Source organism: Gymnoscopelus braueri, assembly GCF_963280865.1.
Source record: "Gymnoscopelus braueri genome assembly, chromosome: 12".
Taxonomy (NCBI): Eukaryota; Metazoa; Chordata; class Actinopteri; order Myctophiformes; family Myctophidae; genus Gymnoscopelus; species Gymnoscopelus braueri.
The window spans coordinates 31830354-31843630 of NC_137614.1; the positions used below are offsets into that span (position 1 = coordinate 31830354).

A 13277-nucleotide genomic window follows, 5' to 3' on the forward strand; every position below is an offset into this window, starting at 1 on the left:
ATAAGCAAATGGTCGGGTGGCGGGATGATGGGGCGTTCGAGATGCGTGGTAAAGACAGTAAATGAAAAAGGGATCTGCACAGAGGGTTTGCAGAGTAGTAGAGAGTCGGTTGATGTGTGGAAACTGAAGTAGAAATGGAGAGAAAAAAAAAACTAAAAACCAAAATGGAGCAGATAACACGAAGGTGAGAGGGCAAAAAAATAAGTGAGAGACGAGAGAGAGTACAGTGGCAGGAGAGATGGAGAAAAACAGTAAGTGTGTGAGACGAGGAAGGCTTGGAGGCAGCACGCTGCACCATCTCAGCAGCAGCAACAGCAATGGTAATGTTCTGTTCTAATCCTCCCCTTAAAACCCCCGCTGATTCACTCAGGCAGATTATTAAGGCTGAACGCTGGCTGTTAACTTTTGTCATGCACTGTAAAAGAAAATAACAAAACTCTTAATTGAGCTACAGTACCCTTTTTTTTACCCCGAGTGTGAACAAATTTTGTAAAATGTGGTTATCTGTTGGTAACTCTCGGAGTTACAGATAAATTAACACTGATGATTTTACGGTGTATTGTCCACAAATTTCTATGATACGCCCATCTGCTGTACTCAGAAACAAACGCCCACACACTTTTTTTTTACACATACAGTACAATATCTCCCGCCTCTCATTGTTGCCCTGCAGGTCCTGCGTCCATTCCCTCGGCATTCAAATCCCGCTTCAAAACTGCCTCGCCATCTAAAAATAGAGCATGCATGCATCCTCGTAGGAAGAATGACCGCGTCCTTTAAAGTCATTAGGCACCATTAAACTAAGCCTTCACACCGCGCCGGGCTACTGGGGTAGGGATTCTGTAGGCTGTGTTTTGCAAATGGCTGTCGAGTTCAATTCTATACTACTACTAATTTGATACCGTTGCAAAGAGCTTTGAGGCCTTTACAAAAAGAGAAAAAAGAACATCTCCCCAATATACTGTATTAGAGATGGTACCGATATTTTGCGTCCGTTCCCTCGGCATTCAAATCCCGCTTCAGAACTGCCTCGCCATCTAAAAATAGAGCATGCATGCATCCTCGTAGGAAGAATGACCGCGTCCTTTAAAGTCATTAGGCACCATTAAACTAAGCCTTCACACCGCGCCGGGCTACTGGGGTAGGGATTCGGTAGGCTGTGTTTTGCAAATGGCTGTCGAGTTCAATTCTATACTACTACTAATTTGATACCGTTGCAAAGAGCTTTGAGGCCTTTTTTGTGGCTCAGGAGGTAGAGCAGGTCGTCCATTGATCCGTGGGTCGGCGGTTCGAATCCCAACTCCTCCTGTCCACATGTCGAAGTGTCCTTGGGCAAGACACTGAACCCTACATTGCCTCCAATGATTCGGTTGGCGCTAGCTTGCCACCATTGGTGTGTGAATGTGGGAAAAGTGGGGACGCTGGCGTCGAATGTTCGCCGCTCCACCTCCCAATGCCCCCCCCCTGTATGAATGAATGAACCATTGTAAAGCGCTTTGAGTAAGTTTGAGTACTTAGAAAAGCGCCATATAAATGCAATTCATTATTATTATTATTTACAAAAAGAGAAAAAAGAACATCTCCCCAATATACTGTATTAGAGATGGTACCGATATTTTGGCTTAGTGTTTGTATCATCTGATGATTGCCAAAGTTTGCCCTATCACTTATCGGCCAATACAAAAAAAATCACAGGTAATCCAAATTGATAGCATTTGATTCCTGTGTCAAAACATTGCTATCCTCATTGTCCAATAATAAGACACTCCTAATAATACGGGCGCGTCTTCCATGGGGACCTCGGATGTCATGTGGCCAGTCTATGACGTCAGTCAACTATAATGTCGGTCATCTCCTTTTTTGGATAAAGTTTCAAATGACTTGTATAATAATAAAAATAATGTGTGCTCATTCTCATCATCCAGACACTGAGGTTGACAGTAGTCACAAATAATCATTTTTTTTCTCCTTTTTTCCCCAGCAGATATTTGTATTGATTATTGGTTATCATATCATCCCACAATTTTCATATTGTGCCATCCCTACTCTAAATGCTGGCAGACTGCTAAGGCTCACGCGATATGTGCAATCAGCCCCCTTTAGAGAGCAACATTTTGTACTTTTATAAAAGGTTTATAGAATCATAACAAGCTTACGGTGTAAAATGAGATTATATGCTCCGGTGATTCCATTATCATTATGTCCTCTGTGTGTGTGTGTGTGTGTGTGTGTGTGTGTGTGTGTGTGTGTGTGTGTGTGTGTGTGTGTGTGTGTGTGTGTGTGTGTGTGTGTGTGTGTGTGTGTGTGTGTGTGTGTGTGTGTGTGTGTGTGTGTGTCCTTTTCCTTACCTGGGCAGGAACTTGAGTTGAGCGTTGAAGCTGGATTTGGCCTGGATGAAGCCTGTCTTCGGCAGGATCTCCATGTGTTTCCGCATTTCTGGACACACGTCAAATGTCAGCGTCAGTGCCACGTTAGCCCTGTCATACAGAACACGTGGTTACATTAACTCTGTGCCACGTTGTCGTATTATAAATGTGTGGTTTCATTAGCTCTGTGCCACGTTAGCCCTGTCGTACAGAACGCGTGGTTTCATCGGCCCTGTGCTATCCCTGTCATACAGAACACGTGGTTTCAATAGCTCTGTGCTAGCTGTAGAACACAACTCTCGTAGACGTATTTATGATTCTGACGTTTTCAATCTACGAGAGTTGTAGGGTTCACCCCCCATGGACACAGGGACTTTCAGCACTATACCCCGTAGTCACTCCAAACATGTACAAATTGAAAATAAAGGTGCTTACCCCCACGCCCCAAATGTTAACTCTCGCTACGGGGTAGTAGTTTAATGTAATAATCCATATCTTTCAATAAAGAAGTGTTTTAATGCCGCCGTCTGTGGCCGATTCTGTCGGAAGTTCCCAATGGGCGGTAGTGACGCGCCCATCTGGTGAAACACGGAATTACACTCAATGTAAACAGGAAGTAAACAAGGGTGAAAAAATTGCGTTAAAACACTTCTTTATTGAAAGATATGGATTATTACATTAAACTACTACCCCGTAGCGAGAGTTAACATTTGGGGCGTGGGGGTAAGCACCTTTATTTTCAATTTGTACATGTTTTGAGTGTCTACGGGGTATAGTGCTGAAAGTCCCTGTGTCCATGGGGGGTGAACCCTACAACTCTCGTAGATTGAAAACGTCAGAATCATAAATACGTCTACAAGAGTTGTATTCTACAGCTCTGTGCCATAATAGCCCTTGTATAGAATGTGGGGTTTCATTAGCTCCGTGCCAACTCACAAGAGACTGTGTAGTCGCCACTGACGGAGATCTCCGTCATTTCAAATCCACCCGTTCACCGCCATTGGCGGAGATCTCCGTCATTAAAAAAAAATCCAAAGATTTACTGCTCCATTCACTTCCTGGTAAAAGTATTTGGGAAATATTCTGTATCTCGGCTCCTGTGTTTTATGTATTTTTGGCGAAACATGCTATTTTCAATGGCTTATAACAAGCAAACGGGAGGTCGCGATGACATTTCTTTTTTCACGGAAGCACAGTGAAACCCTACGTGATTAGCAACCATCAGGGGATCGATCATACTGGAGATAAATATTCTGTGGTTCTTGAAAGATTAGTCAGAAGGCTTAAAAATGCTGGCAGAAGCTACAGCCCGTTTTAGAAAACCCCTGGCAGTGAATGTGTTAAGACAACCGTGGCGAACAATATCGTTGGGATCACTTTCAGAGTGATTTGATGAATGATAGAAACACTCACAGCCAATCAACATCCATCAGAATTGACAGCCCTCATGTTCAACAAATCACGTTCAACATGAACATTATGAATTATCGTTCATCGGATGTGGATGCTTACTTCCTTCCTTATCATTATAGTGAGGCCAAATGTTATAGTTTTATCATTCTGGTGAGAGTGTGACAGCCCTTAACGCAGTGCTGTAATCCATCATTTGAAAAATTACCAGGGGTTTTGACAAAAACAGCACGACAGTCCCCTGGCGGCAAAGGTGCCGTGACAAGACAACGGTAGCAATCAGGTGTGTGTGTTAATTATATGCTCTGGCAAGAGAAATCAGCAAGTTGCGGTAACCCAAAGGTCTTAATCTAGGGACCCCCCACCGCACCATCTCACTCCCCTCTTACAGTTAGACGTTCATCAGGGACAGAGTCTGCTGATTTTGCGTATGAGTGACACGAACATGAATTGCCTCGCACGAATTGCCTCTCACACCAGGTTCTCATCATGTAGGTGACCCAGTTTCTGGGAGTTCCAACAGATGGTTTCAGCCTTTAGCGAGAAGCCTCAGTTAGAGCAGGTGATATAAATGGCACTTCACCTTGGGAATTGGCAGACGTATGCATGCACACGCACACACACACACACACACGAAAAGAAAACAAAATTGTGTGTGCTAGATCCCAAACAGTAAAATCCAGAGTGTTAATCGAACTCTCGGGATCTTGCTGTGTATTTCTCTGGGTCACTGGTGACTACAAAGGTGAATGATGAGCGAGCCGTTGCCGTCAGCCAAATTGTCTGACAGTGCGAAAAAGCGTGAGGTCCCTTTGTTTCTCAATTCACCACTTAAATGAAGTGACCCACTTTGAATAGCAGGGTCAACCAGATGGTTTCAGTTCCCCATGGCAAGGACTTCTCAGGGACAATCGGGGAGGTGGGGGGCGTTAAATCACTATCTATATTTTGGCCAAACATTAACCTTCAAACAGCTCTCCGAGGAATATTCATAAACCCATTAAGAATTAGACATGCTAATTAGAGGGGTCGCTCTGCTGATCTCATCTTTTTTGTTTTTTTCTTCTTCAAGCGGCGATCATGCAAAGCATATAAAGATTTTATGAGTTTTATACTGTGCTACACACTGGTTGGGTTATAATAAAAGGCCATTGTAATTAACGGTTCACACAGAGATCTTTGCCCAGGTATACAGTATGCTGACACTCATTATCGTTAATATAATCACCATTATGATTTAGTGCAAAAAGTTGGTGAAATCATGCCACAGCTGAGAAACGGCTTCAGATTGCAACACTGAACCAATCGAAAGACGTCATTCGACTGTGTCGCATGCAGAAAATAGCAGATCTACAAGCTCACGATGCATCATGATGCGTTGTGACCTTGTAGATCGGCTATTTTCGGTGCACGACACCGATGTAAGACAAAGTATAAATCAGGCTTCACTTTCCTTAGTTTGTGTGTATTTCAAGTTTGCATGGGAAGCCAAGCACTCAATTTACTATAGTTTTTACAATACAATAAACTTCAACAGTCAATTAGGGAAATGCGCACATTTTCTTCGCAGTTGGCAAAAGCAAGAGCTTATTTGAAACCAAGGCCTTCGTGAACTCAGCCTTGTTCCTCAGGGCTGAGTTCATGCTACGGCGGGGGATATTCAGGACAGGAGGTTGTGTGCGAGGGAAGATGCGGGTTGATTTTGTTGGCATGGCGTCAGTGTTCACGGGAATGCTCAATTTCCAGCAATTGCCAGTTGAGGAGGTTTATAAACTTTGACAACGGCGAGGGAATAAATGGTACATCTATAATGGCATTTATATAGCACCTTTATCCATTATATTCACCCCTTCACTCACTGGCGGCAGAGGAAAAAAAACATGCAAGGGACCGACGTGCTCATCGGGAGCACTTATAAGGGTTCAGTGGGGCCGGGGATTGAACCAGAAATGTTCCAATTCCATGACGGCCGTTCTTCCTCCTGGGCCACTGCAACCCCTGCAACTTTGAGAACGGTGTTGGAATAAAGTACAATGAATCGGCCCACTTAGCTTATATTTAAGGCTCACAAGCAGACGTGAATGGCTGGGTGTTGATGGCGGCTTCTATACTTTTGAATCCCCTGACAGCGGAATGACACATTAGTGTAGTTCGCCAATGCGAGCGCTGCTAGTTTTTGGTGTCTAAAATAAGCTGCCGTTCACACACTGACACTGTCATAGTCACATTGTCAAATGCACTGGTGTGCTGGTGCACCAGATGGCGGCTGTCACAAATCCCCCCTCCCCCCTCTGTGACGTGACACAAAGGCTCACTGGACGATGAAGCACAGTGCGTTCTTAACCCCCCGTGTGCATCATAATGTATCACATTCATAATCAAAAAGGATTTGCTTTTGTCCAATCCCGTATGACGCAAAGAGGATTGCAGGGTTCTGTGGACCTGGCTTACCGGTTGGTACCCTGTGACCCTCCTACATTCCGGAATTTAGTTGCCACCTAATAGCCTACTGTACATCTCTTTTTTTATTTATATACATTACACATTTGACAGAATACGTTTCAATATGCTGCTCTTTATCGCTCAGGAGTAAGCCGTCTCTGTCACATTGAAGCAATTTCCATGAGCTGTTTTTCTGTGAAAGTGTCTTCTTTTTGGCAGCACGTGAGGGAGGGTCAGTGTCACGTTTAGCAGATGGGTTTGGTACAGTGTGTCACTGTCAGCAGTCCATTCCTCGATGCCAACTAGCATCTCAATTATATTGCCAAGCATGGCAAAAAGAATGGACAGTATACTATCCATCCAATTCCAATTCTCTGTTGTGCAGCCACCTCAAGCCCCATTTATTCTAAATTGACTTTAGTTGACTCGTTTCAATTGTTAGATACCGTAGCTTATATTCCATGTTTGAAAAAACACAGATGATGGTTTGACCTGTACACTTCACTAACAACCCTGATTACGCAATAGGATAATAACATATTTAATCTTAATCTTAATAACATTACTATTTGAATTAGGACGAAGATATGGACTGGATCCACAGATCGGGATCTTCAAATAGTAAAATTAACAGGAAACTGACATTTGTATTTAATATAAATGCTTTGTCGGGCTTTGTAATGTTACATACTGGCATAATTATTTCTAAAGGTTAAAAGCCAACACACTATCTGGTAATCAGAGCTGCTTAGCGGCCATGAACAGAAGTCCCCAAAGTCCCTGTCCACATGTCCCATGGTGTGGTCTTTGGCCTCATTATTCCATATATCCTATGAATTATGCAAATGTTTCATCTTCCAGAATTTTGTCATCCAAGAGTAAGCACACAAAACACACCATGACCAAGCCAGTCACTGACAGAATGCATGGTGGTGTTTGGTTACGGGGGAGGGCTTGTTTTGTTTCACTCCCTAACTGCATACTTTCTCATTCATTTAGTGAGGCTCATATTGGCATTCGGTGTGTGACGTCCCACCTTGTCTGAGCTGCGTGCCCTGTGTCAGGCCTGTTTTCAGTTAGTGCTTGTCGAGGGGGCAGCCCATTATTTTCCGACGTCCCAGAAGTCAGAATTGTTTTAGGTTAGGGTGAGGATAGGGTTAGAGTTAGGATAGGGTTGGTTATAATGCGCAACGTCAGACCATTGGTACTTTGGGCCGTCAGTCTAATGACATGGCACCCTAGTCGCAGACCAGCATCGAAGACCAGTAAAACTAAATGTTTTGGAGAAACTACCAGGATTGTCATGGGCAAGCTTCAAAAAGACATTAATCAACAATTATTATTTTTTTATTTTGGGGAGAGTGGGTGTTCATTTTGCTGTACTCTGCAAATAAAGCAGTGTTGCTATTTTTTTTGTTTCTTTTTCTGCCTGTATTGATAGGAACAGTAGACTGACAGGAAATGGGGAGAGAGATGGCGGGGTGACACGCAGAAAAGGTCATCGGGATCCTGTGTCGACCCCGCGACACACTGTCAGGTTGGATTACCAGCCTAGGTGCCCAGACAGTTACGCCAACCGTTCGGGCCAACAGTATTGCTATTCTCTGGCTATCATGGGACTCACCTGCTTTGCACCATGATGCTGTCTTGGTAGAGTCGGTCATACATGCAGATCTTCAGGTCGATGCAGGGCTTAACCACCCATACAGGCACACTGAGAGCCAGGCCTCTCAACCTGATAGGTATCTGTGAATGGAAGACTCACGTGACTGAGATTTCAAATGAAAATGGTACTGATATTATGATGTTACTGAAGCCATATCCAGCGTCTATGATGGGCTTGGTGTGGGGCATTCATGAAATCTTACTGGTTTACTGGTCGGGTCAGAGAAGTTGATGTGGAAGTCCAGCTTGGCCTCCCCTGGAATAGTCGGTGTGAACACAACCTCTAGCTTAACACTGTCAAAGGGTCCAATGTTCCCCTCTCGCACCTGTGTATCCAATGAAACACAGCAACAGTGAAGTTACTATGTAAATTCAAATATTTCACTTTTTAAAATATATTTACTACTACTAAACTAGTTAAAATATCATCTGTTTTATATTGGAAGCTTGGAAGCTGCATTCGCAACACATTCTCACTCCCAACTCGTCACCTACTGTATAGACGCTTGGTCAGGTCCAATGTGCAGGGTAGTCTGTGCTGTCATGTGACTGATGATGGAATTAATTTAAAACAAGTTAAAAAGACAATTAAAACACTTTGAAAAGAAGGCAGGCACACCATCAGAAGCGGGCTTGAGCCCCATGAGGTGCACCGAGTGAGGCGAAAGCCCCATGAGGTGCGCCCAAGTAAGGCAAAAGCCTCACTCGGTGCGAAGCCTGCTTCTGCCAACCTAGCGGCATGCGATTGGGGTGGGAATCGGTTATGATCCGTCATCGTCAACATGGTACATGAAAGGGCCTCCTCTGCATCAGCATCAGATACAAAAATACCTGAGCAAGCGTCGAAACATGACGAATTGGGAGTGAGAATGCGTTCGTTTTCATTAATATTTCAAACGTTTTGGGATGTGACACCAGGCCAGTGATAGGCCCAATGACACTTAAAATTCTAAGCAACCTATAAGCAATAGTTGTACATCTCCTGCACTACACAGGAATGAGGTGGAAAATATCAACGATCAACATAAGATGTCTTTTCATGCACACTACATATTTCAGGGCCATTAAGACTCGTCTGGTAATCCACCGTTTAACAGGCCAGCCTTCATGAAAGAATCAGTCAAAATGACAATCGACATAGGAGCCATCAGTGCGCCAGCACGCACGCACACACACACACACACACACACACACACAGGAATCGCAGAGGGAGAGGTGACGCACCATTACCCTCCACAGAGGCGTAATGAGCCCAGAACGTCTCCAGAACCTCACACGGGCCGTCGGGCAGACATGACATAAGTGATCAAACCAGAGCAGAACTAGTGTGAGACATGTGTGCTGCAGAAAGAGAACAGCACATTCTAGACATGCCGCTAATGTTTGTTTCTCTGTTCTAAGGAAATTGGAACGTTTAGTCCTACATTGTTCCCTCTCAGTACAGAGTCAAATCCTCAGTGTTCATTTAACTCTGATGAGTGTACACACAATTTGTACACTCTCAGTTACAAATGGATAAATGAACACTGAGGATTTCACTGTGTATAGGTACAATGCAACATACAAAACATGTTGCATTGTATATACAGTATCTCTATTTGTAGACAAATACTTGTGTGCTACTCTAAATATGACAATGTTGTCAATTTCCTTTAAGTAGGCTAATATACTTAACCATATGAACGCTTGCATCCCTATTATAGCATGGCATAAAAGGTGAACATTCTGCAAAAATACCAGATCTACAAGGTCACTACGCATTCCATTGCAACACGTTTAAATCTTTGATTGGTTTTTGATTAAATGTATAATTATTTTTAAGTGTGGTTATAAAATCACACTCCCCTCGACACCGTTAAATCATCACAGAACAAAACTGTCCATAAACGAACGCAGTGTGAACGGTCTGCACAATGTGTACATTGTAGCATGTAAATAAATATTTATTTCAGTGAATCTCTTTTATAGTTACATTGCTCTTGTGAATATCTTTGTACTTATAGATAAAGGATTTATAAAGAAGCTATTTCCATTCCATAGCCAAAGCAGATGATGTGTAGACTATCACCACACATGCCCTCAAAGCACTGCAGGGACGATGCCATCCAGATTGTGATTTGTGCACAGTTCACACATACAGTAGTAACTTGTCAGTAAAAGAAGATTAACAGGAAGACTGCAAAGAAATAAATAAAAGCAAATGGGACGGTGAGCCCCAGTTAGTTGACAAGTTGACTGATTCGCTCGGTGTACCTGTCCTATGGTGATGTCACTGGTGTCTGACACAGCTTCCATCTGCTCTATGGAAACATCAGCAGGTGCTTCTGGATCCGGAGCCTCAGTCACAGCTAGGCGCACACACGCACACACGCACACGCACACACACACACACACACACACACACACACACACACACACACACACACAACAGTGGTGTGTCATTGTGAGTTCAATAGAGGCTTTGCTTCTGATTAACCACTTACTGTAAAACCCTATAGTTTGTTGACAGGAGTCCCCCTCCCCAGGGCTATATTCCAGGCTACGCTACACTAAATGTAATAGACAATGTACAAGCTCACATCGGCTCGTCAACATGCATTGAGAGCTTGCAGACGTGCAATTTTTGTCAAATATTCACCACAGAATAGGGACACTACAGTATGTATTACTAGGTAACAACACTTTCATCATGTTCATAAATACGTATTGTGCATAGAGCATTGTTTTATTCTGACAGGAAAGGCAGGGAATGGACGAGGAATCAGATGCAATATGGGTGCAGAGCCAGGAATCCAACTGAGGGCATTTTAATTACATGGTGGTAACTGGCTGATCCACCAGTACACCTCCATCCTTAACCGATTCAATCCGGGAACACATCTGTGTCATTTTAGATTCCTTTGGCTATTCAAAAATAGCAGATATACAAGCTCAAGAGTTGTAGATCTGCTATTTTTGGAAAAAATCGTGAAAACTTGTGCTAATCTTTGAATGTATATATATACAATTTTAACATCATTTTGCGTGGTCCTTGACATGAAAAAGTTTGAGAACCACTTATATTATAGCAACATACGGTAAAAAAAAAAAAAATATTTAGAAGACATTTGTAGAATCCCCAGAAGCAAAGATTTTATTTAAAATGTTCGCTTTAAAAATCAAAAATATATTCAAAGATTTGCACACATTTTCACAAATTGCAGCTCTACAAGCTTGTAGCGCGGCACTCGTGCCACGGTACGAGCTTGTAGATCTGCTATTTTTTAATAGCCCAAAGTATAAAATAATGGTTATAGCTACAAATCTAAAATGACACATATGAGTTCCCGGATTGAATGGGTTAATTGCAGTCTGGAACAGAAGCCTGGATCACTGCACAGTGCACAGGTAAAAATCTGCAGGATACTGTCTTCAAAGCAGAAAGTATCATCGGCATTGAGTGTAAAACCACCCGCTCCAAGAAAATAATAACTATCAACTTGAACTTTTCTCAACACGGCTGATTATCCCTACCATAAACCAGCGATTCCCAACCTATGGGCCGGGGACCACTAGTGGAACGTGAGTGCAAGTGGACTCGCAAATAATAGACAAAACACTAAGATTGCAGTGGAGAGTCAGTGACTTCAGCTTCCTTGGTTCTACACATCTCTGAGGAGCCCATTTGCCACACACGCCAGGCATGGGGTGAATTAAGGTCATTACACACCGGCGAATATGCGAATATACGCAAAATTCGGACTTGTTCCGAATAATTAAAAGACGCTTTTTCGCTTCGCTTTTTCGCTCCATGTAAGCTTGCATTGACTTTATAAGGTTTTTAAAAAAAACGTATTATTCGCATGAAAAATTCGCCCCCGGTGTGTAAGGGCCTTAAGGCTGAACAATGTCTGTACTGAAGACATTCGCCATGAGCTCCTGAGAGCAGCACCATCAAGAGCATCCTGACAAGCTGCATCGCCGGCTGGTATGGAAACTATACCACCCTCCACCGCAGAGCGCTCTACAAGAGCGGCGCAGAGTCGCAGACAGCCCAGCACACCGTCGGAGGTGAGCTTCCCTCCCTCCAGGACATATATGCCAAACGGCGTGTAGCCAAGGCTAAGCGGATCATCAACGACAATCACCAGCCCAGCCACAATCTGTTCACGCTGCTACTGTCAGGCAGGCAAGGCGATACCTAAGTATCAAATGCTGAACAAATAGACTAAGGTTGAAATTTCCACAGCCAGGCTGTCATGCAGGCTGTTGAACAGGCGCTGAGCCCTGTCACCATGTCAGTCTTACACGCTCCCATTACACTGGCACTATCACTTTCTGTATACAGTATATAACTGTGAATACAACCATTCCCACACATTTCATACATATTTGATATCTGCTGCTATGTGATGTCATACTTGTCCAAGAGACTGAGGTACTCATGCTTTTAGTTTTTTGAGTACACACTTTGTTATAAAAAAAAATTTTAGTACACACTTTGTCATATTTAATAAGGTTTCTTTTGATATGTTCCCCCCCCCCTCTATTCTTAGAATTATGTATAGTAACTGCAATTTGTGTAGCTTGTACAAATAATTATTTCACCGAATTTACTTTTGTAAACTTGTGATGTGATAAATAAAATGAAGTTGATTGTTGGTTGAATGTTTGCACTGTGTGTTGCATTACAATGGAGTGTATTTGTTGAACAAATTACCTACTGTATATTACATGTTTCTATTCTCTTTCTACAGTCGGTTCTTGACCACAACACTTGTCAGTTCAGCTTTGGAGCCAGTACAGTGTGATTTGCGTGGTGTTTAACTGTTGCTACTGTATACAGTATGTGTAGCAGAGCTATTCCTTCCAACATTATATTGTACAGTAGTACAGTATGACTAATTTAATTTCAGTGACGCCAAGTAGTAAACGATGAACCCTCTACAGACAAAGAACAAGACAGTGGAGCACAGTCATTGCTACAGGGCCCAAAAACAACAGAGCGGAGGCAAAAATACTTATCTAGGCATCAGTGGAAAGTGCTGAGTGGACTGATGAAGTCTGTCTAATTAACAGGATGCCATCTCCACACTTTTCAATTCTTGGAAATAAGTCATTTTTGGTGAGTGAAATGCCACACGACTTTCAGGCATTAAAATGCTGTTAAGCTTGGATTGTAGTTACCCATCCACGCATGACACAAGTTCAAATATTGTCGATCATCTTTATCTGTTGCTTCTATGCTCTGTGAGCGAGCAACCGGAAAGGAAATAGCAATTAATTTCACTCTGACTGCATGGATAAATTTTACATCTAAATTACAAGCAAAGCAGATGCTGCCAAAATAAAAAAATAAATCTCATTACAATGAACAAGAAGAGAGATGCCTCCACTAACACCAGCAGTAGTGAA

General features: G+C 42.9%; 1 protein-coding gene across 1 annotated transcript in view; it reads right to left on the reverse strand.

Moving 5' to 3' along the window:
- Nucleotides 1-13277, reverse strand: part of cfap74 (cilia and flagella associated protein 74) — a gene marked incomplete at its 3' end in the record, with an annotated part of 58817 nt that overhangs the window by 25567 nt on the left and 19973 nt on the right. Inside the window, exons 17-20 of the mRNA XM_080443915.1 lie at nt 10137-10231; nt 8087-8209; nt 7843-7964; nt 2349-2477 (exon numbers count right to left, since the gene is read on the reverse strand). Of these exons, the coding sequence (XP_080300041.1) occupies nt 2349-2477; nt 7843-7964; nt 8087-8209; nt 10137-10231 (469 nt within the window). The remainder of the gene's footprint in view (nt 1-2348; nt 2478-7842; nt 7965-8086; nt 8210-10136; nt 10232-13277) is intronic.